We start from the raw sequence: 22,633 nt of genomic DNA, 5'->3' as shown, positions 1-22,633 counted from the left end.
TGGTGGTGCAGAGATGAGATCAAAGGTCTTATCTTGAGATCTTTTAGAATGTCAGTGAAGAAAATATTTCAGAGTAAAAATGGCACCATCTCATTGTCTTCCCTCAAGGAATCTGGTGGTAGGTAGATGATCCCTTACCTTTATACAGAATTCACCAAGGATAATAAGATACAGTTCTAAGTGCAAATATTCAAATATTGGCAGGGATGCCTTTCTCATACAACTAGATTTATTTTTGACCCAGACCAAAAAAAAAAAAAACTAAAACCATTATTTAGGGTTAATCTGAATTCTGTGTATAGTATTCTAATAATCAATTTCAGGGTTAGGGCCAATTATAATAAAGATAATTTTGAGTATTTAGAAACTGAGATCAGGAAAGTAATTTTATAGTATGTACCATCCATACACAAAAAGGCATGCAAGTACCGCATAAAGGTACTATGACCATAGTCACTAATAACATATGTTTAACAATAAGAGTAAATTTCAAATGTCTCACCATAAAAAATGAGGTGATGGACATGTTAAATAGTTTGACTTAATCATTCTATATAATTTACACATATTTAAACATCACATTGTGCCCCATAAATGCATACAATTGTGATTTGTCAATTTAAAATTTATTTTTTGAAAAGTTACAGAGGATACTTACATCTGTAATAAAATACTCAAGGGTAGCATAGGCGATGGCGATTCCATCATGGGTACTTGTCCCTCTTCCCAATTCATCCAAGATTACCAAGGACTGGGATGTTGCTCTTCTGATTATTTCTGCTGTGTCGGTCAGTTCTTCCATAAACGTACTCCGTCCTTTATATATGTTGTCTGCAGCACCCATCCTACAAACAAGATGAAAACACCAAGATGTTCCTCTGAGCTTTCTAATTAGGAAGTCAAACCTTATTTTATGAACAACAAATATAAAAGATCCCCAGGGATCTAGGTATTTTGAATCAGCCATAGCTAAAATTATATTAAAGAAAAGAAAACATATGCTGAGTATAAAGAGTGTCTGACCTTAAAGTGTGCCTTGTAAGAATATGCTGGATAGAATCTGAGGTCCTAGACAGAAGAACCCCAGAAAAGGGGGCAAACTTTTGACCCTGCCTTTCTGACCAACTAATTCCAAACCAAAGTTTTGGTATTTACAGAACAAAATCGTAATTCTCTGCGCTGCCATGTCTAAAATAGTGTGAGTTCAGAGCTAGAAAACTGTGTAATTAAAAGTTGGGTTTTTTTTTACGTATTTCCTTAAGATTTCATACTGATATTATGATAATTAAAGTACCATGTAAAAACTATTTAGTAACTTATTTATATAAAACTTTTTACTGGAACTAGAATTGTACATGTAGATGTCTGCAACCTTGGACAGCAGCTAACAGAGGTTGTAGGTTCCCAAAGTGGATTTTATGAAACACAGTTCCTAGAGATGTTAAGAAGTGGGTCTTAAGATTTAAGGATTTCTTTTCTATAAGTCTAAGACTTCTCAGAATCTGCAGGATTGGATTACACACTGTACACTTCATAGAGAAGATTCTAGTACATAACTCTGATTGATTGATTTGAAACAGAATCTCCCTGTTGCCCTGGGTAGAGTGCTGTGACATCATAGCTCACAGCAACCTCAAACTCTTGGGCTCAAATTATCCTTCTGCCTCAGCCTCCCGAATACCTAGGACTACAGGTGCCTGCCACAATGCCACCTTTTTTTTTTAAAGAGACAGAGTCTCATTCTTGCTCAGACTGGTCTCAAACTCCTGAGCTCCTGCAATCCATCCATCTTGGCCTCCCAGAGTGCAAGGATGAGCCACCCTGCCCAGCCTAGTACATAGCTTTTATTTAACTGATTTAACCATGAACCCCAAAATTGCTTCCAGAGCACCTCACAGCAATAATGTCCTAAAGAACACATTTGAGACAACACCTATTTAGTACAAAAGGAACCTAAAAAAAAGAAAAAATACTCATGATACTCACTTAACATGCAGTTATTAATAATTGCAAAACTCAAGAGTTCAGGTTTTTGACTCACTAGTTAGCTTTGTGGATACTGGCATTTTCTTAACAAAATCCCTTCATCAATTTAGTTTTGCTACAATAGCTTACAAAGTGGAGCACACACTTCACATTTGATCTATAGCACCACAATGTACATTACATTTCTGGAGAAATTTACAGTGAAAACAAATAAGCCTTAACTCGTGTGGCTGAAGCCGTATAAAGGCAGAGGAGATGAAGCGTAAAGTCCACAGATGAGCAGAGCCTTAGAATTGCTCTAGTAACCAGGGGCATTGAGAAACTGAAATTAACTACATCTATGATTGAGTTAATAAGTTTTACTTAAAGTGAAGTCAATTTCATCCATTTAAAAAAAATCAATAAATCCAAAATATAATTTCTGAAATGCTACTAACTTAGGGCCATTCTGGCTACTTTTTTTCAGAGTTCGAATACTGTTATTTACCTCAATTTTCAATGTTTACTAACATTCCCCTGCCCCCAATAAAACATTTCCATTTCTGAAACCATCCTAGAGTCTTCAGAATTATAATGTTGGATCTCCATGTACCATTATTTCCCTTTATTCCTGGCAGGATATAAACTAGAAAAAAAAATCCCTGGTTGATAATACAATAATCTGATGAGGTAAACATTTTGGGGGGATCTTTAATTTTTAAGAATTAGAATAATAAGCAAACATTTGATAAAATTTTAATACAGTAATTTAAGTATTACATTTAAGTACTTTTTAGAAACAGTAAAGAAACAGAGTAAAGTCTCAAGAATTTCAGGAATTGTAAGATGTTCCTGAGGAAGTTACTTTCAGACAGATAACACACATATACATATATATAAGACACTTAGTATATGACGAAGGTAAGATTTCAATTAGTGGGGGGAAAATCAGTCAATGAAAAAGAGACTAGTTATTCCAGAAAAAAACAAAGATGTGCCTCAAGACATATTCCAAAATAAATTTAAATGAATTTAATTTAATCTCTGAACAGGTGGGTGGGTGGCTGTACATACGTGGCATCAAAACATGTTTAGCAAAAGACAGATCATAAAAAAGTTAAGGGAAAACCACAAACTGAGAAAAAACTTGCAACGCATATAATAAAAAGTTTAATATTCCCAAAATAAAGAGCCACAAAGACTCAATCCAAAAAAACAAACTCATGAAAATGTTCAAATATGCGAACTCAAATGGGAATGAACTCCTATGTCATATATACCATTCAGTGAAGATTAAAGGTTACCACCACTGCCAAGAGGAGAGGGGTAAAGGGTAATTTTTTATGTGAGACCAAGAACTGCTAACAATCTTCCACAAGACAATGTAGCAATGTCTACCAGAAGTCTTTAATGACCTATAAATTTTACTCTAGGAATTAACATTATGAAAACTGTCAGGGATATTACATATGAAAACCATACATAAGAATGTCCTTCACAATGTTATTTAATGACAAGCTAAAAAAAATCAAACACTCAACAGTAAGAGAAAGAGTAAATAACACTATGGTGAAAAACCACACAACCAGTAAAACTGGCATGTTGGAATGTGGGGCACTGGAAAATGGTGGCAACATAATTATATGTGAAAAAATCTAGGTCACCAGAAAGTACTCAAATTCAGTAGAGGAGTCTGCTAGGGAAAGAGACCCACGCGACTAGTGGGGAAGTTCACACCTGTGACTATACTCAAGGAGTGTTCCAGTCAGATTCATGGACAGCATCCAGATTTAAAAAAAAAATTGAGGACACGTAAGAAAAAAAAATGACGCAATGAAAGAGAAAGATTGAGAAAAACCAACACTTACCATAGAGTAAATGGATAAAAGAACAATTCATTGAAAAAAATGAAAACAAAACCTCCATTGGTGTCCTCTGAGAGATTAAGAACATTACATGCTTAAAACAAGAACAGTTTATCAAAAAGGGCCAACTGGAAAACAAAAAACCTTGGAAATTAAAAATTTGAAAACATTTGCCCTATAGGTGAAATTAAAATTAGATGCTTTAGAGGACTAAGTTTTTAACCTGGAAGATAAATTCAAAGAAATCTCTGAGAACAGTAAACAGAAAGATCAAGAAACGCAAAGTGCACAGAAAAAGAGTTGTAAAACATAGAGGTCAAGTCCTGTCTCTAAACATCATGGTGAAGATTTTACAATGACAAGAGAAAAAAAAACTGAAACACTGCAGAGGAAGAAAAGACTCATCACTAAGAAAGGGATGATAACCAGACTTCTATCACTTTTCATCTACAATAAATGCAGTACTGGAAGATTACGGGGGCCATGCTTTTACATTTAAAATCTGGATGTTTACACTCACCTAAATTTTCAAAACACATGAGAAGGTAAAATAAGGCTATTCTAGGTTTTCTAGAACTCAAAATTTTTGTCACTATGAACTTTATCCAAGAAAAGTACTAGGAGACAGACCCCAAAGAAAATGGTATTCAAGAAAGAGAATAACATGAGTTATATATAAGGAATAGCAGCTGTTGAAATAGAGGAAGTGAAAACAGGTAAAAAGAAATTAAGAGTTTTAGGCTGGGATGCTTAGAAGAATCTCTTTTGATCAACAAAATGTAATATCTTAGAATGATACTCATATATGTAGTTCTAAAGAGAATGTACAGGTAACATATATAATGACAATAATGTAAATGCTCATTATTGGATTCTTCCATTTTTAAACTAACCTATGAAAAAACACAAGAGATAATTGTAGCATTACAAACATCAGAGATTTTTGCAAGGTAAAAGCAGTTTTAAAAATGGGAGTATGTGAAAAGACACAAAATTTATCACAGATTGATAAATTATTTCTTCACATTTTGTAGCAAATAGTCAACAGATATTGTCTGAGGCTCATAAATCTAAAATTAAGAGTTAAAAAATTTTACACATGTTCCATCTACCACATAATGTTAATTAATTACCAGCACAAGCTCAGGAACCACTGAGCAGCTGGCTCTATTGAGTAGGGCTGGGGTTGGTGGTGTGTGTATTTGGGGGGGGGAGACAGCTGCAACGATCCTGACTTAGTCCTAAGTTCCCCTGCCTGACGGGTGCCACCACAGCACCAGGCTGGTTGGAGAGAGTTTACGGGGGTCTTTTACATCAGTCTGTTACCAGCTTTTGACAATGGTGCATTGTGTTTCTGTTTGAAGCGGAATTTGTGAATGGCTGCGCAGCTTGACAGAATTTTTTAATTCTGCCTGCTTAACAGCCCATCATGTTGAAACAGAGCAATAGAATGCTGAAAGAAGAAAACTGATTTTTTAATAAGGATTGGACATTGCAATATTATCTTTTTTTCAGTTAAAGATAATCTGTTTTGCTTGCTTTGTCATATTTCAATATCAACATTAAAGAAACTCATTGCTCATCAGCATTCTAACACGCACAAGGACCACAAATATTTTAAATTACAGGGTGAGAGGCATGGAAAGTTATATTGCAGAAATTAAAAGATGAAAGGCAAAAGCAAAGACAATTCTTTCAAGCAGCAACAGACCTGGAAATAACATCCCTAAAGCAACTTAAAAAGTAGCTTATATATATATACATATGTGTATGTACACACACACACACACACACACATACTTGGGGAAAACAGGAAGACATTCAGTGATGTAAAAATTGTGAGAGAATGCATTGTCTTATGTTGTAGGAAGCTTAGATGCCGATAACATTTCAAAGTACAAGCAACTGCCCTTTTCAAGGACAACTGTTAACTGATCAGCCTTCAACTTAACAACTTCATGCAATACTTCAAAAGGAAAATATATATTCTTCAGTCGTTTTGGATGAATCAACTGATACTCCGGATTCTGTTTTATACTACATTGCGTCATAGCAGAAGATTTTCCTTGCTACAAAGAGTTACTCACTTTGGACACTCTTGTGTATAGAACTCAGGGAATAGATATCTTCAACAACTTACAAGATAAATGTCATGAAGTTGGACTGAATTGGGTAAATGCAGTGAAAGTATGTACAGATGGTGCATGTTTCAAGACAGGAAAATATGAAGGGTTATTGCACAGATTAAAAAAAAAACAGTAACAGATCCAGAAGCTCTCATTTCTTTTCATTGTATCTTCTATCAGCAAAATCTCTGTGCTAACGCTACTATTTTAAGTGATACTTGGCAACAACTTACAAGAATTGTTAACTATAATATTTGTGCAAATGTAACACGTGGTGAACCACGTGGGAGTCACTGTGGATTTGACATATCATTCTTAAATGCATCAGCTATTGCAGGGAAAGGTGTTAGCCAAAATTTTCTCTCTGTAAGAACAGGTAGTTACCATTTTATGAAGAACAGAATTAGCAATGTGAACTATTAGGATTTCTATAGGAATGCAACATTTCTGTGTGATATCCTACCAAATCAAAAATACTTGAATATTTCTTTGCAAGATAAAACTAAGTCTATTTACTATATGTGGCAAAAAATCCAAGCATTTTGAAAAGAAAACCCTTTTTTCAGAACACTTCTTTGAAAGGAAATTTCCGATGAACATTTGCTCCAGTAAGCAAAGGTCAATGATGAGCAGGATGACATATGCAAATCAGATGAAGAACAGGCAGCTGTTACAGACCTATCAGATGGAGACTACAATGAAAGGTTCACTGACTCTGAGATCATAATATCATACTCAGATTAGATTTTGGCCTCACCTCATTGATTCCACCAAGTCACCTAAAGAACTACAGATGGAATTGATGGAGCTCTCAGTAGATGACATTCTAAAGTCATTGTTTGATGCTAAGAACGGTCCAATGAAATATGGAAAAATGCAGAAGAATACCCACGCCTTTGGCAACAGGCCTGAAAAATGCTTTTCAACCACCTACTGCTGTAAATCTACATTCTCCCACCTAACCCAAATCAAGACATCCTTAAGGTCACAAATGACCAATGCTCATCTAGAAGATCAACTGAAAGTGCAGACCCCCGTGCTGCAACCAGACATTGGAATGTTTTCCAACAGCAAGTAGACACAACAAAGTCATTAAAGGTCAACTTTAAACTACATAGTTTTCATTTAATGAAATTAAGTACACAGTAATTAGATTTTTATAGAATAATGAACATTTTTAAGTGTATCTAATTGAATGTAGCTTTATTTGATTACAGCTAAATTAATGCAGCCTTTCTGGTTCAGTGCCCATAGCACAGTGGTTACGGTGCCAGTCACATACCAGAAGGGTGGTGAGTTCAAACCCAGCCTGGGCCTGCTAAACAACAAGGACAATGGCAACAAAAAAATAGCTGGGTGTTGTGGTGGGCGCCTGTAGTCTCAGCTACTTGGGAGGCTGAGGCAAGAGAATCGCTTAAGCCCAGGAGTTGGAGGTTGCTGTGAGCTGTGATGCCATGGCACTCTACCCAGGATGACATAGTGAGACTCTGTCTCAAAAAAATAAACTAAAAAAAAAAAATAATAAAATAAAAAATAAATTAATGCAGCCTTCCAACATGAAAGGTTCCCACCCTGCTCTAAGGTGACTCCAATGACTTTGTTCTAGTCACCCTTTTGTATAATCACCTCATCATTGTGTGTGTGGGACTTGTGACTTGCTTTTAACTAAAAGACTATGACAAAGGTGATGGGATATTAATCCTGTGAATACATATTTATCATGTTTTGTTAGTTGACTGGTGCTATAGACTTTCTCCCTAGCTGGCTCTGAAGACGTTCGCTGCCATGTTGTGAGAGGCCATGCGATCTGCAAGTGGCCTCTAGGGGCTGAGAGCCGTTCCCAGCCTGCAGCCTGCGAGGAGCTGGAGACCTCAGTCCTGTGATCAAAGGAGATGAATTCTACTAACAACCTGAGGAGCTTGAAAGCTGGTTCTGTCTCCAATGAGAACCCAGCCCTGGTTAATACCTTGAATGAAGCTGTGTCTACAATCGTGAATCACAGAAATTTTGAAATAATTAATGTGTTGCGTAAGCTGCTATATTTGTGGCAATTTCTTAAACAGTCCAGAAAACTAATAGAATATTTTTGTTTTTTAAATAAGAAAATGAGAATTCCCCTTGCTCCCTTAATCTCTAATACCCAGTCCCTAACCCTCTTTTCAATCTCGTTGTTGTTTCACTAGTTTATACTCTTTGGCCTACTTTTCTCGCTACCTTCACTTTCCTGACCAGCTAATCTATCTTTCACCATGCCAGCAGGTTCGAATTTTAAAATCAACTGCAATGTTTGGATTCCTATGCTTAAAAACGTTTTTTTTTTCCCTGCCTCAGGTTTATTTGTACAAATAGCACAGGGGGACCCCAGCCCCATATAGACAACAGCCTAGAGGTCACACCAGTCCTTTTGTCCTCATGGCAGACAGATGCCTCTACTCTGAAGCCTTTGTGGGGGCCTGGGCACCTTTGGGAGCCTGAGCTGGAACTGAAGCTGGAGCTGCAGATGAAGCAGCAGATTGGGCCTTTGTTTGATCCTTGGCCTTGGCCTTTGGCCGGCAGAGCCTGAGACCCTTGGCAATGCGTGCATGAGCATGCTTTCCAAGCTTGGGGTGGGCGATGTAGGCAAGTCGACTGAGTTTACGGCTGGCACCCTTTGGAATCTTGGTCTTAACCTCCTTGGGCTTTACAAGGGCCCTGATAGCTTCAGCACATGCCCTCATGGCCTTGGCATTGTTGGCCTGCGTCTTTTTCAGGCCCTTCTTGTTGTGCTTCTTGGCAAAGCGCATGTTCCTCAGGAACTTGGGATCTACTCCCTTAAGAGATTCATATCTTTGCGATCGAGGTTTCTTGATGCCATTTCTATGCCACTTTCGGGACTGGTTGTGTGTGGTGTGGTTCTTGGATTTGGCCATGTCTGCACCGCGACCCGCGACTGCCTTAGCGCCTATGACCGGAAGAGTGCTTAAAAACTTAAAATGGTTTCCTAATGCTTGGAAAATAAAACTCAAGATTCCTAGCAAGGTTTTGAAGACCCTCTGGGATGCTCTGGCCCTAAACCTCTCCCAGTCTCTTTTCCTGCAGCACCTATAATCCCACATCTCTGTCATAAGAATTGATACTTGCCATCCCTAATACATGGTACATACTTTAAAAAAAAAAACAGCTTTATTAATATATAACTGGCATAAAATTCAACTTTATTTATTTAGAGATAGTCTCACTATGTCACCCTGGGAAGAGTGCCGTGCCATCACAGCTCACAGCAACCTCAAATTCTCATTGAACTTAAGCGATTCTTTTGCCTCAGCCTCCCAAGTAGCTGGGACTACAGGCGTTGGTCACGACACCCGACTATTTTTTTGTTGTGGTTGTTGTTGTTGTTGTTTAGCTGGCCCAGAGCCATCCATATCTGTGCATACCACATCTACAGATTCAACCAACCACAGATTGAAAATATTTGAAAAAAGAATTTTAAAAAACAACACAGTAAAGTAACTACTTACAAAGTGTTTACATTGAATTAGGTATTATATCCTAGGGATGATTTAAAGCATACAGAACGATGTACATTGACTATATACAAGTACTATGCAACTTTATGTCAGGACTAAGCATCCATGGATTTTAGAGGTGGGGATCCTGGGAACAATTCCCCAAGTGTACCAATGGAGAACTCTAATTCAGTGGGGTTTTTTGTTTGTTTGTTTTCTAGTATATTCAGAGAGTTGATGTCACACACCTTTACCATCTGTGCCTTGCCTCATTGCTCTGTTAGCCTGGAAGTGTCTGACTAGACAGGAAGGACTGACTAGAAGACATATGTGTATTCATAGTCATTTTTCTAAGAGTTCTTTGAGAGTAAGCCTCACTGATTTACCTTTATGTTCCCCTCAACTGCTAAGCAGAGTGGACATAAGATGCCCAGCATGTGTTGAAATAAGTGATTTGTTTTCAGTGTTGTAATACAACTTCCTAAACCCGTGATCAAGAGTTCACAATTTTATGAATGTCCAAAATTAAAGTTTAAAATAAAAAAGAACTGACTGATCATTTGTGGGAAAAGTTGCAACAAGAAACAACATTTAAATTTTTTGTTGTTATTTTTGAGACAGGGTCTCAGGCCCAGGATGAAGTTCAGTGAGTGTCACCATTATAGCTCACTGTAGCCTTGAACTCCTGGGCTCAAGCAATCCTCCCACCTCAGCCTACTGAGTAGCAGGGACCACAGGCACTTGCCATCATGCTCAGCTAATTTTTTCTTTCTTTTCCAGGGATGGTAGTTTTGTATATTGCCCCTACTGGCCTCAAGCAATCCTCCCAGAGTGTTGGGATTACAGGTATGAGCCATCGTGCCCAGCCAGTATTTAAATTTATATTTTCCTTTGTACTTTCAAATAAATTAGGATATCTCTGCACACTACTGCTGAGTTTACTTTAAAAAAATTATAATATACATAATTCTAAGAAACATGAGAGAATCTTATTAAATTGTGTATCAAAAAGTGATTTTAACATTTTAATGCAAAGGTTATTTCAATAATAACTGGTAATTACAGATTGCTGCACAACCCTCAACAGTATTTCATACCTTCCACTCAGTTAAAAACATTGCATTTTAAAAATTCCAATTTTTATTTTTGCAATGACCTAATCCATGTAAAATTGCCTTCCCTATGTTGGCAAAGTCAAACCCATGCTAATGAAGTACATTTTTTAAAAACTGGTATTGCCTTTTGTTTTCTAACCTTTTGCTTATCTAAACTGCCTTCGTTAACATCTTCAAGGCCCTTCTCACTGCCATGACTAACAGATCACCCAGACTCCAGCCTGCCCCCTTAGGTTTTATCACTGATGACTACCCACTTGCGATGCTTCTGATGATCTCGGCATCAAAGCCCACATAGCCTCTCAGACTCACTTCTAACAGAAGCTCTTGCTCTCACCAAGCCTTTCCTGTAGGACTGTCTACCCTAGACAAGCCCTGAACAACACAAGGCAACTGCTCTAGAGTTACTCACCTTTCCTGTGAATTTGTTACAGTGCTCATACTCTCTACAGAGAATTCAGTCATTCTTTCTCCAATGGTCTCTTCTCCCATGACAGAAGGGAAAAGCTCAACCAATGACAAAAAAGACTTTGCTATTAAGGCAAGAAATAGGATAAAAAAAGTCTTGCTGCTGGACAAGTTCTCAGTAATCACTTTATACTCTCATTTTATAGATGAAGTGAAACATTTCAGAAGTCAAGTCGTTTTCCCAAGGCAATGGGCTAGTCTGGGGCAGAGAAGAAAGAAATGCTCATGTCTTCTGGTTCCTGGTCACCCCTAGGTACCCCCTGGTGTTATAGGATTTCTCTGTCTTTAAAGAGGCCAGGCTGGATTTCAGAAGATCTTGCATATACTTTTATCACACAATGGTTCTGAATGACTCTACTATTAAATCAGTGGTTTTCAAATATATTTTTAAATGTTAAATCCTTTGTTCAAATAATATTTTAGAAGGAAATTCACTCTGTAGATTAGGTAAAGGGAACAATACTTTGGTAGAGAACCCAGCAGCACTGGACTCTCTATCCCCATCCAGAGAGGACTCTAGCATCCTATATAACAGCTTCCAGGTCTCTGCATTGAGAGACAACACATTTCTATTACAATTTCCCCACAGCATCTGATGACAGAGTAGCAGTGCTTCCTTGGAGACATTACAGAATAGTAACCCATGATCCAGTGTTCCAGGCTACCAGAGAATGCATTTGTAATTATGAAAACTATTTTGTTGTTGTTGTTGTTGTTTTGAGACGAAGTCTTACTAAGTCACCCTGGGTAGAATGCTGTGGCATCACAGCTCACAGCAACCTCAAACTCCTGGCCTTAACCAATTCTCTTGCCTCAGCATCTCAAGTAGTTGGGACTATAGGCACCCGCCACAATGGCCGGCTATTTTGTTGTTGTTTGTCATTGTTGTTTGGCAGGCCCAGGCTAGATTTGAACTTGCCAGCTCTGGTGTACGTGGCAGGTGCCCTAGCTACTGAACTACAGAGGCACTGAGTTGAGACAGTCTTACTTTGTTGCCCTTAGTAGACTGCTGTGTCATCAGAGCTCACAGAAAACTCAAACTCTTGTGCTCAAGTGATCCTCTTGCCTCAGTTTTTCATGTTTCATAGAAATAGGGTCTTGTACTTGCTCAGGCTGGTCTCGAACTTGTGAGCTCAGTCAATCCACCTGCCTCAGTTTCCCAGAGTGCGAGGATTATAGGCGTGAGCCACTGTACCCGGCCTCTAATTGTGGAAACTGTTTATTGATAAAAATATTTTCAGTTACCTTTTCCTGTGAATGTACAGTTTGTTCTAGTTTATTTATTTTCATCTGATTACTAGAAAGTAACTGAAAATCTTATAATAGCAAATAAAACCTGACTTTACCTTATGTTTCTATCCTTATTTTCTCCTTAATCCAGAGTCTTTAGATACCATTCTCCTCTCCCATTATTGTGCTATATCTGTATATCTATATATGTATATATATAGACACGCACACACATATATACATATATCTCTCTCTCAGTAAACTTCCTAAAATACATTCCTACAGCAAGGCAACATAATTTATATTAAATTATAAAGCTAATTTATAAAATTTTATAACTTATAAAGAATTTATACTAAGTTATAAAGTTGATTCTTAAATTTATAAAGCTTATAACTTTTTATTATATCAATCATTTATAAGACAGACTGCTGGACAATGATTCTGAAATTTTTCAAACGTTAAAATATGTTAGAGGCTTAAGGAATTATAGAACATGCAATTACCATTCTGTCTCTATTTATAGTCAAACATAGTAAAAAATGGTAAAGGCATTCTTTAGGTTTCATCTTAGTTTGCTCTGAGTAGACAGAAGGTTACAGTTATGTGATTAAGAAAAAAAATCACTCTGATATTTTTAGGAGTGGCGGCTGACTAATCTTTCTAATCCCTCTACTCCCTCCTCGCCTAGAACTCTTATATAGGTCAACAAAGCTTAATAAAGCATTGATGGAGAAAAGAAATTATTACTTTTTAAAGTTAGTCTCTAAAATCAAATACATTATTATGAAAATCTGAAAGAGTCTGTTTATATGAGATCTTGGTATTCTGAGATAATGCCCTAGACGGTTTTCAGTTAAGCAAGTGGGCTGGGCCTATGTCCCTTCAAGGCGTTATCTCTGGGCCTTTTGCAAGGAAAATGCCAGTAAGGGGGAAAAATATTGCAATTTGGAGGAAAAGAGGATTTTTTCATATAATTGCTTATGTTCTTTGACATACTTTAAGTCCTTCTTAAAAAACTATGGTAAAATAAAACAAAATTTGCCATTTTTATATTTCTTAGGTGTACAATTCCTTGGTACTAAACACATTTGCAATACTGTGTAGCCATCAACTATTATCCATTTGCAGAACTTTATCATTCCAAACACAAACTCTGTGTCCAAGAAAAGTAACTTTTATTCTCTCTTTTCTCCAGTCCCTAATAACCCCTACTCTATTTTATATCTATAAATTTGCTTACTTCTGAGTACCTCATAAAAATGGAATCATACAACGTATCTGTCCTTTAAATGCTTTGTACAGGAGGGTTTGATGTGAGCTTGTTGCCTTCTTTCTGAAATTGAAGATGTTCCCATTCATTTCACTTTGCTAAAAAGTTTGCAGAACTGTATCCAGAATGAGTGTTTAAGCTTCTTGGTGTTTTTGTACATACTTGTATCTTTTACAAAAGATAACCTCCTAAATAATAAAATATCCTTTAAGAAGGATGGTAGAAGGAAAGGGGGGATCAAAAAAATAAAATCTAAGAGGAAAGGCTGCAAAAGAACACCAATTACTAAAAGATGTGTAGGCACTGCATGGTATTTAAAAAGGATACAAAAATGATGTAGTAAATCTATGTTGCGTTTAATTAAACATAAACATTAACTCAGAATGGAATAAAATTACAAATGAGGTACCACTATTCATGTGCATTTTTAAAAAGCTTACAAGGCCTGGATCTCCAGGTGGGGGAATTACAGGTGATCTAAGGAATTTTCATTTTGAGTTTTCAATTTTGCATAATGAATGAGCATTACTTATGTAATTAGAAAAACAAACGTTATTTTTTAAAAAATCACAAATGATACATTTAGGAACACTGTAAATTGTATTATGTTTAGACGAGGTAGAATTATGGTAATTAAAAGACTTAATAACCAGCTTTCTTCTTACAGTGCCACAAATATTAGCATTGGTGAATTACAGACCATCCCTGGCTTATGATTTTTTGATTTTATGATGGGTTTATTGGGATATTAAATGCATTCTGATGTGTGATATTTTTAATTTATGATAGGTTTATCAAGATGTGGTTCTAATTGAGGAGCATATGTATTCTAACAGAAAAAATATTTCTTTCTCTAATATAATCTTTTGTACTAATGGTTGAAATCAAACTATTTAACGTTTGTTTATAAAAGATGTAACATTGAACTGCATACATAACCAAGCAAAAGCCACTGCAGCGATCTTTCAAATTCAATGGAAACATTGCTGAAAATCAAGATAGCAGAACTGACCCAGTAGAGTGCTGTAGTATCACAGTTCACAGCAACCTCCAACTTTCTGGGCTTAGGCGATTCTCTTGCCTCAGCCTCCCGTGTAGCTGGGACTACAGGTGCCTGCCACAATGCCCAGCTATTTTTTTTGTTGCAGTTTGGCCAGGGCTGGGTTTACACCCACCACCCTTGGTATGTGGGACCAGCGCCCTACCAGCTAAGCCACAGGCGCTGCCCCAGGATGTGGGTATTTTCCTAGCAAATGAAATCTACAGTGTGCTGAGTGAGGCAAATCTATTTCTGTAATATGGCTATCTGCCTACTCTGTGGCAAAGAAAAATAATTAAAAGAGGAAACACTCTTACTAGAACTTTAACCAGATTAATTCATGAGATTGACAAAGAGAAACTCGAAATTACCAAAGGATGCACCTTATAACTTATGGCACATGTCACAGCCTCAGGCAAATCATAACCTCTCTGATCCTCAGTTTTTCTTTCTATCAAATATTAGAAAGTAAAATTGAAACAATGGCTCCTAAGTCTGGATATGCATCATTTGCAGAGGATCCTAAAAATGCAAGTTCAAAGGGAAATTAGAAAATTGAAAGTAAATTAAATTCAAAGCAGAAGAAAAGAAATGATGAGATTAGAGCAGAAATCACTAAAACAGAAAATAGGAAATCAATAGAGAAAATCAACAGAACTAGAAATTGATTCAGTGAAATGATCAATAAAATTGACAAGCCTCTACCAATGCTAATTACTAATATTACAAAAAAGAAGAAATACCACTACATGTCCAGTGAACATTAAAAAGATAATAAAGGAATACTTTATGCTCCAAATTTTTGTTATCTGGATGAAACAGACCAATTCCTTGAAAGGCACCATCTGCCAAAATTCACACAAGAGGAAAAAGACAATCTGAATAGCCCTACATCTGTTAAATAAATTGAATCAGTAATAATAACCTTGTAAAACAGAAAGCACTAGGCACAAATGGCTTCATTGATGAATTCTATCAAACATTTAGGGAAGAAATTGTACCAGTTCTCTATACACTCTTTCAGAGGATAGAAATAGAAAGAATACTTTATAGAACATTCTATAAAGCCAGCATTTCCTTAATACCAAAAACAGACTAAGACATTGTAAGGGAACTACAGACCAATATCTCTCACGAATATAGATGCAAATATATTCAACAAAGTATAAGTAAATTGAATCCAATGTATAATACCATGACCAAATGGGGTTCATCCCAGGTATGCAAGTCTGGTTTAACATGTGAAAATTAATGTCAGTTATCACATCAATAGGCTAAAGAAAAATCACACGATCATATCAATCGATGGAGGGAAAGCATTTGACAAAATTCAAACCCAAAACTCTCACTAAACTAGGAATAGAGGGGAACTTCCCCAACTTGAAAAAGAACATCTGCAAAAACCCTAGAGCTAACATCATACTTTAGGGTGAGAAACTTGACACTTTCCCAGCTAGGATGAGGAAGGAGGAAAGATGTCTCCTCCTTTTCAACACTACTGGAAGGACTAACTAATGCAATAAGGCAGGAAAAAGAAATAAAAGGTGATACAGTTTGAAATGACTGTCCCTTCCAAAACTAATTTTGAAACTTAACTCCCAATGTAACAATATTAAAAGGTGGGACCTTTAAGAGGTGACTGGGTCAGAGGGTTCTGTCCTAATCAATGGATTAATGCCAACAGGAATCTTGGGGTCAGAATCATAGCCAGCACATAGAGCCCCAACTGGGACAATGGCTAAGAGAACAGTGGGAACAGTACTGCTACTGAGACCCTAGAACTACAGCATCACCAATGTGCAGCTCTACATGGGGAAAGCCACAGGCACTCAACTCCAATCCATGAGAAATGAAGCCTGGGCTGAACCCAGGAAAGCTATGGGGTGGGGAGCAATCTGCACAACAGTGTATCCAAGAAGTAGAAGAAATCAAGGAAAATTAATCTGAAGCCTCAAGATTTAACGTTTTTCCTATTGGGTTATATACTTATTTGAGGCCTGTTATTTCTTTTTCTCTTGGCTATCTCTCCCTATAAAATGGGAATATCTATTTTATGCTTGTGCTACCACTATATTTTGGAAATAGATAACTTGTTCGATTTTGCTAGCTCATAACTATAAGAAATTTACCTTGGCTTGGCAACCATAGCCCCATGACAAGTGCAACCAAAAAATGACAACTGCAACCAAAAAATAGCCCGGCTTTGTGGAGGGCGCCTGTAGTCCCAGCTACTCAGGAGGCTGAGGCAAGAGAATCGCTTAGGCCCAAGAGTTGGAGGTTGCTATGAACTGTGATGCCACAGCACTCTACCCAGGGAAACATAGTAAGATTCTGTCTTAAAAAAAAAAAAAAGAAAGAAAAGAAAAATTTACCTTGATGAGAACTGGGCCTTGAGCCTTGCCTAGATTTGATTCAGGTGAGACTCTAGACCAGTGATTTTCAACTAGTATGCCGCGAACATTTTTAAAGATCATTAGTTAAATTATTTTTGAAAGAAGTTCAAAGCACGGTAAATATATTCTTTTTTTATCAACATAATTTAAGCAGAAGTTTAACTATAAGTTCAAGTGTGCCATGATATTAAAAAAGGTTGGGCTCGGTGCCTGTGGCTCAAGCGGCTGAGGCACCAGCCACATACACCTAAGTGGCGGGTTCGAATCCCCAGCCCGGGCCTGCCAAACAACAATGATGGCTGCAACCAAAAAATGGCCAGGCATTGTGGTGGGTGCCTGTAGTCCCAGCTACTTGGGAGGCTGAGGCAGGAGACTCGCTTGAGCCCAGGAGTTGGAGGTTGATGTGAGCATGATGCCATGGCACTCTACCCAGGGGGATAGCTTGAGGCTCCGTCTCAAAAAAAAAAAAAAAAAAAAAAAGGTTGAAAAACACTGTTCTAGACATTTGAAGCAGGGCTATGAGGATGGAATGAATGTGAGAAGGACATGAGTTCTGCTCCCAGGGGCAGAACGCTAAGGTTGGAATCATTGTTCTCTCTGAAACTCACGTTGAAACTTAAACTGCTATGTGACAGTATTAAGAGGTGGGGCCTTTAAGAGGTAATTGGGTCAGGAGGGCTCTGCCCTTATGAATGGATTAATCCACTCATGGATTAATGGATTAATGGGTTATCACTAGTGTGTGCCTATTAACCAAAGCCAGTTTGGTTTTCTCCTGTGAGCCCCTTGCCACGTGATGCCTTCTGTCGTGTTAAGATGCAGTAAGAAGGCCCTCACCAGACGCAGCCAGCATCAAGCCATTATGTAAACTATGGACTTTGGGTGTAATGATGTGTCAATGTATGTTCATCAGTTGTACAAAGCTCCCTGTCTGGTGGGGGATGTTGGTAACAGGAGAGGATATGCATGTGCAGGAGCAGAGGCATATGGGAAATCTCTGCACCTTTCTTTTAATTTTAATGTAAACCTAAAACTGCTCTAAAAACAATAAAGTCGTGGCTGGGAATGGGGGTTCATGCCTCTAATCCCAGTACTTTGAGAGGCTGAGGCAGAAGGATCATTTGAGGTCAGGAGTTCAAGGCTACAGTGATCTATCATTATGCCACTATACTCCAACTTGGGCAATGGAGCAAGACTTCGTCTCTAAAGAAGAAATGATGACTTTAAAAAAAACCAAAACAGAGTTCAAGGTCCTCATCTGGGTATGGTGGCTCATGCCTATGATCCCAGCTCTCTGGGAACTAACACAGGAGGACTGTTTGAGGCCAGGCGTTTGAGACGATAGTGAGCTCAGATCATGTCACCGTCACACTACTGTGCTCCAGCCTGGGGGACAAATTCAAGACCCTGTCTTAAAAAAAAAAAGTCATCATATCTACTGCAAGAATATCTCCAGGGGACATACATTCAGGGGATCTGCATTTCAGACCAAATCAAATCAAACTTTCTGATGACTTTGAGGGACCCCATAAACAATAGGGATTAAATTCACACAACTACTTCCCATCAAAAGATGAAATGAGATATCCAGGGTTTGCTAGCTACTGCTACCAGAGCTAAATAAAGCACAGGCACTCATAAGGCAACATTTCTGATGCCAATAAAATCATAACAACTTACTCATTTAGTAAAATGTCACTTATCATGTAGTTTTAAGTGCTGGTATTTACTAGTAATTAGAAGATGTGCACTGATTCAAGATGTTTTCTTTCTGTCCATAAAGAATGTAATTTTGTATAAAGTGTAAATATTCCACAGTAGGTGCTCAATAAATATTTGCTGAATTAAACTAAATTGGGCAAACAAATCAGTTACCATCCACATGGTCAAAAGCAAACATTTCACATAATTTAAGCACTTAAATGCCTATTATCTTTCAATTCTCCTTCAAGATAAACATATTGGTGGCATTCTGAGTACACAGCATTTCCCGAAGCTGGGTGTCAGGACGGAGTTTATGTGGCTGGCATGGCATAGAAATTATTAACTAGAGGCCACTTAATGTACGTATCTTTTTCATCAACACATTGGCACAAATACAATAAATTATGCTGGGAGAAGAGGCCAATTGTTTTGCTTTTTCTAAATTATTTTCTAACCAAACTTAATAACTCATTGCTTTTCCAAAACTTAATTACTGAGTCTAAAAACGTGAATGAGATTTAAGTTTGTATTCATCAGGATAATAAACAATAGATTTTATCTTAGTGATGCATTTCATTGATGAGTACATACATCTCGATACAGATACAAATATATCAATAAGAGCCAAATTTATATGTTTATATTTATATGTTTGCCAAGACTTCTTAAAAAAAAAAAGCACATGCTTTTTATTCAGGAAAAAGGCTCAAATAAAGTCACAGTATGCAGAAAAAAGATTCCTAACCGGTTTACAGCTTTTCATCCATTTACTTATCCTTACAGCACATTGCATGGAACACGGCAGGTGTTCAGTGAATATTTACGGAATCCACAAATTTAAACCTAGGGTTCTAAATGACCAATTAATAATACAAAAATAAACAATTTAAAGGTTAGAGCTAACTATGATTAAAATACCTCATTCTACTAGATTTTAAATATTTTTTCACTGAGTACACAAAAGCATTTGAACCAACTTAGAATAACAACCTATTTCTAATGAAAGAATTGCAACATATGTGAAAGGACGATTATAAGCCTTACAAAAGATTCTCCAATCTGAGACGACAAGCTTAGCAAGAGCTTTTAAAAGGTAAGCTCTTGGGTACTACCTTAGAAATTCCCAGTAAAAGCTGTGCGTAACAGGGCTTAGAAAGCAGCACTTTCAACAACCATTCCTGCAATTCTGATACAGCTGTTGTAAGAATCATGCTAGATAAATACTCCCATGTAAGAAGAGAAAGGGAAAACCAAACCAAATTTGTTTCTACACCTGAGCCTCGCATTTAGCTCTTGCTGTCTTGGCAGCAGAAACAAAAAGGAATTAAAGAGGAAGCAGCCATTGGCTCATGGAAGGAAGCCTGGCAGTTTGTCAAGGAAGGCCAATCAGTTGCTTCAAATCTTTTTGTAAACAGGCACAGTAAGTACATGGAGAGAAAAAATATCCCTCGCATTAACAAAATAATTTGCCAGATGGCACCTCATGGAAAGGACATTAAGTGACAAAAATGAAAATGTCCTTATGAGCAATTGTGGAGAATATATAGAATTGCCATCAAATGGGTACTTCTTATTCTAATTTATTTTAAGCATGAGAACAAACTTTCAAACACTGCTGGTGGGATTCTATACTAGTTCAGCCTCTCTGCAGAACATGCAAGATGCATGTTCACGCACAGATATATTCTAGATTCAGAAAAACGCATTACGTGCATTAGGAATTGCCTATAAGTACTAGGACGGTATGCAAAAAATTGGAATCATGCAAAATATCTATCAAGGGAAATTAGTCAAACTGTGATATATGCAGATAGCAGAATATCATAATCAGAGGAAAATTAATGAACTAGAAGTATATGTCCCCATGTGAATTTATCTCATAAGTGTAACTTTGGGAGGGTGGAGCCACTTATAGAATGGATAGTGTGATATGGGGCACAAAAGTTTAAGAGCGTACCAAATAATTCTACGTATTGTTTCAAAAACCATACCAGCATGGTAAACATGTATATAAGCGCCTAGGATGAACACCAAAGTCAAGGACAACCAATTAGTTACTATGGATGGGGTAGAGGGAAATAGAACTAGGGAGAATTAGGGGTTCAATCATCTTATAGTGCTTTATTCTTCAGTAGGCAAGAAGGTGTATGGGGATTATTATATGTCTGAATTATTTACTAATAAACACATGAAATCTATAAGGCCATAATATTAAATTATATCCTAGTAAAAGTCCTAAGGATATCACTTAATGCGGTCCGTATAGATTCTTTTTATCCAGGAGACAGGAGGAGGACAGGGGAACAGTTGGAGAGCACGCCCTGTATACCAGAGGGCACTCCATCCCAGACAAGTTCTCGGAGGACAGAGGTCAAGAAGATCTGTACTCCAGAGACACTGCAGCCATTTAAAAGAGTGAGACTAACGTGTATGAACTGATAGGGAAATACGACCCCCATATAAAAGCAATGATATGATTAGTATGGTATCCTTCTCCCACTAATCAATAATGATAATAATTAGTATGGTATCCTTTTCAACAGAGAAAAGATCTACTTATAGACTAGAAAGGTTACATAAAGAGGCATTAACAGTGTTAGACCTGGGAAGAAGGGTGCTTGTTTTTGGTTCACTTTATATCCTGCTATACTGTTAAATATTTTTCATAATAAGCATCTATTGCTTTGCTAATTAAACAACTCAGCTCTCCAGCAAGGGCTTGAGAAAGTGCTTCTATACCTTGGCTGTGCTTTAAAATCATCTGGCATACTTGTAAAATGTGACTCCCAGACCCTGCCCCAGTCCAACTTAGAATCTAGGGACAGGGTGCAGGCATCAATATCTCTAAAGGGCTCTACTAAAAAAAGTTCAATGCACACTGAGGGTTAAGAATTATTGCCTTAGATGCTAGACGCAAACAGCAACGTTTCTATTATGAAAATTAAAGACATGAATCTTGTGTCCCTGCTTAGATAGAAAGCCATTAACTCCTGATAAAAGAAGAACTAGGATTATGCAGAGGCTGGGTAAAAACGTTTTGGAAAAGTAGGGTCTGATAAACTGAAGTGCTCAGTAAGATCTAAAGCTTAGAACTCCAAATTCCACGCCACTAGGTAGGGAAGAGAGAAACTTGCTCCAGAAAAAAAAAGTGTCACCAGATAGTGGCAATATAAACATTTCACTAGATTCCTAAAAAATATTTAATTTTGACCACTAATGCCCTTAGTTTGGGGAGGGGTGAATTATACTTTTGTTACATATTTATTTTAGAATTACAAAAATTTGCATAAGCAAAAGAAAGAAAAGTAAAGTCATGGTGATAAATCCCTGTCTCCCATGATATTCTGGAATATAGCCTTCTACCTAGGTCAGGCGTCCTCAAACTACAGGCACATGCGGCCCGCCTAGGACATTTATCCGACCTGCCGGGTGTTTTTGCTGCCGCTGCCTGTCCTGCTTAGCAGCCAACTCATCCAGGGGCCTGCAGTCCAGCCCTCCAACAGTCTGAGGGACAGTGAACTGGCCCCCTGTTTAAAAAGTTTGAGGACCCCTGATCTAGGGGCTTTTCCCTACATACATTTACACATATAATTACTCACATAAAAGTGGAATTATAATGAATACAAGGCTTTGTAATTGCTTTCTCATGTGCTGCTATAACCATATTTTTCCATGTAACACTACCCAACAGGACCAAGTAACTGTAAAATATATCCCCAAGTAGCTGAAAAAACTAATGTGTTTGATGGAGTCAATTTAGGATGACTACTACTATACTGAAACATCAGACTTGGTGTTGGCAATGCTCAAAACACAGTTGTTCTTTCACATAGTCATCACATTTGGTCCCGCTCCTAAAGGCTGCTTCCGGGTCGAGAGATAAAGGGATGCCACCAGCACAGCGCAAAACACGCTTTGTTCACATCGAGAGATAAAGGGATGCCACCAGCACAGCGCAAAACACGCT

The 22,633-nt window shown here is 37.5% G+C and overlaps 1 protein-coding gene and 1 pseudogene across 1 annotated transcript in view; both read right to left on the bottom strand.

The window, feature by feature from the left end:
• Positions 1-22,633, bottom strand: part of MSH3 (mutS homolog 3) — a 202,185-nt gene that overhangs the window by 16,873 nt on the left and 162,679 nt on the right. Inside the window, exon 21 of the mRNA XM_023510913.1 lies at positions 659-845. Within this exon, the coding sequence (XP_023366681.1) occupies positions 659-845 (187 nt within the window). The remainder of the gene's footprint in view (positions 1-658; positions 846-22,633) is intronic.
• Positions 8,336-8,974, bottom strand: LOC100951013 (annotated as a pseudogene).

The sequence above is a fragment of the Otolemur garnettii genome, unplaced genomic scaffold (genome assembly GCF_000181295.1).
Source record: "Otolemur garnettii isolate 467f Iridium unplaced genomic scaffold, OtoGar3 scaffold00017, whole genome shotgun sequence".
In the NCBI taxonomy this organism is placed as follows: domain Eukaryota; kingdom Metazoa; phylum Chordata; class Mammalia; order Primates; family Galagidae; genus Otolemur; species Otolemur garnettii.
This window is presented reverse-complemented; position numbering and strand designations above follow the sequence as displayed.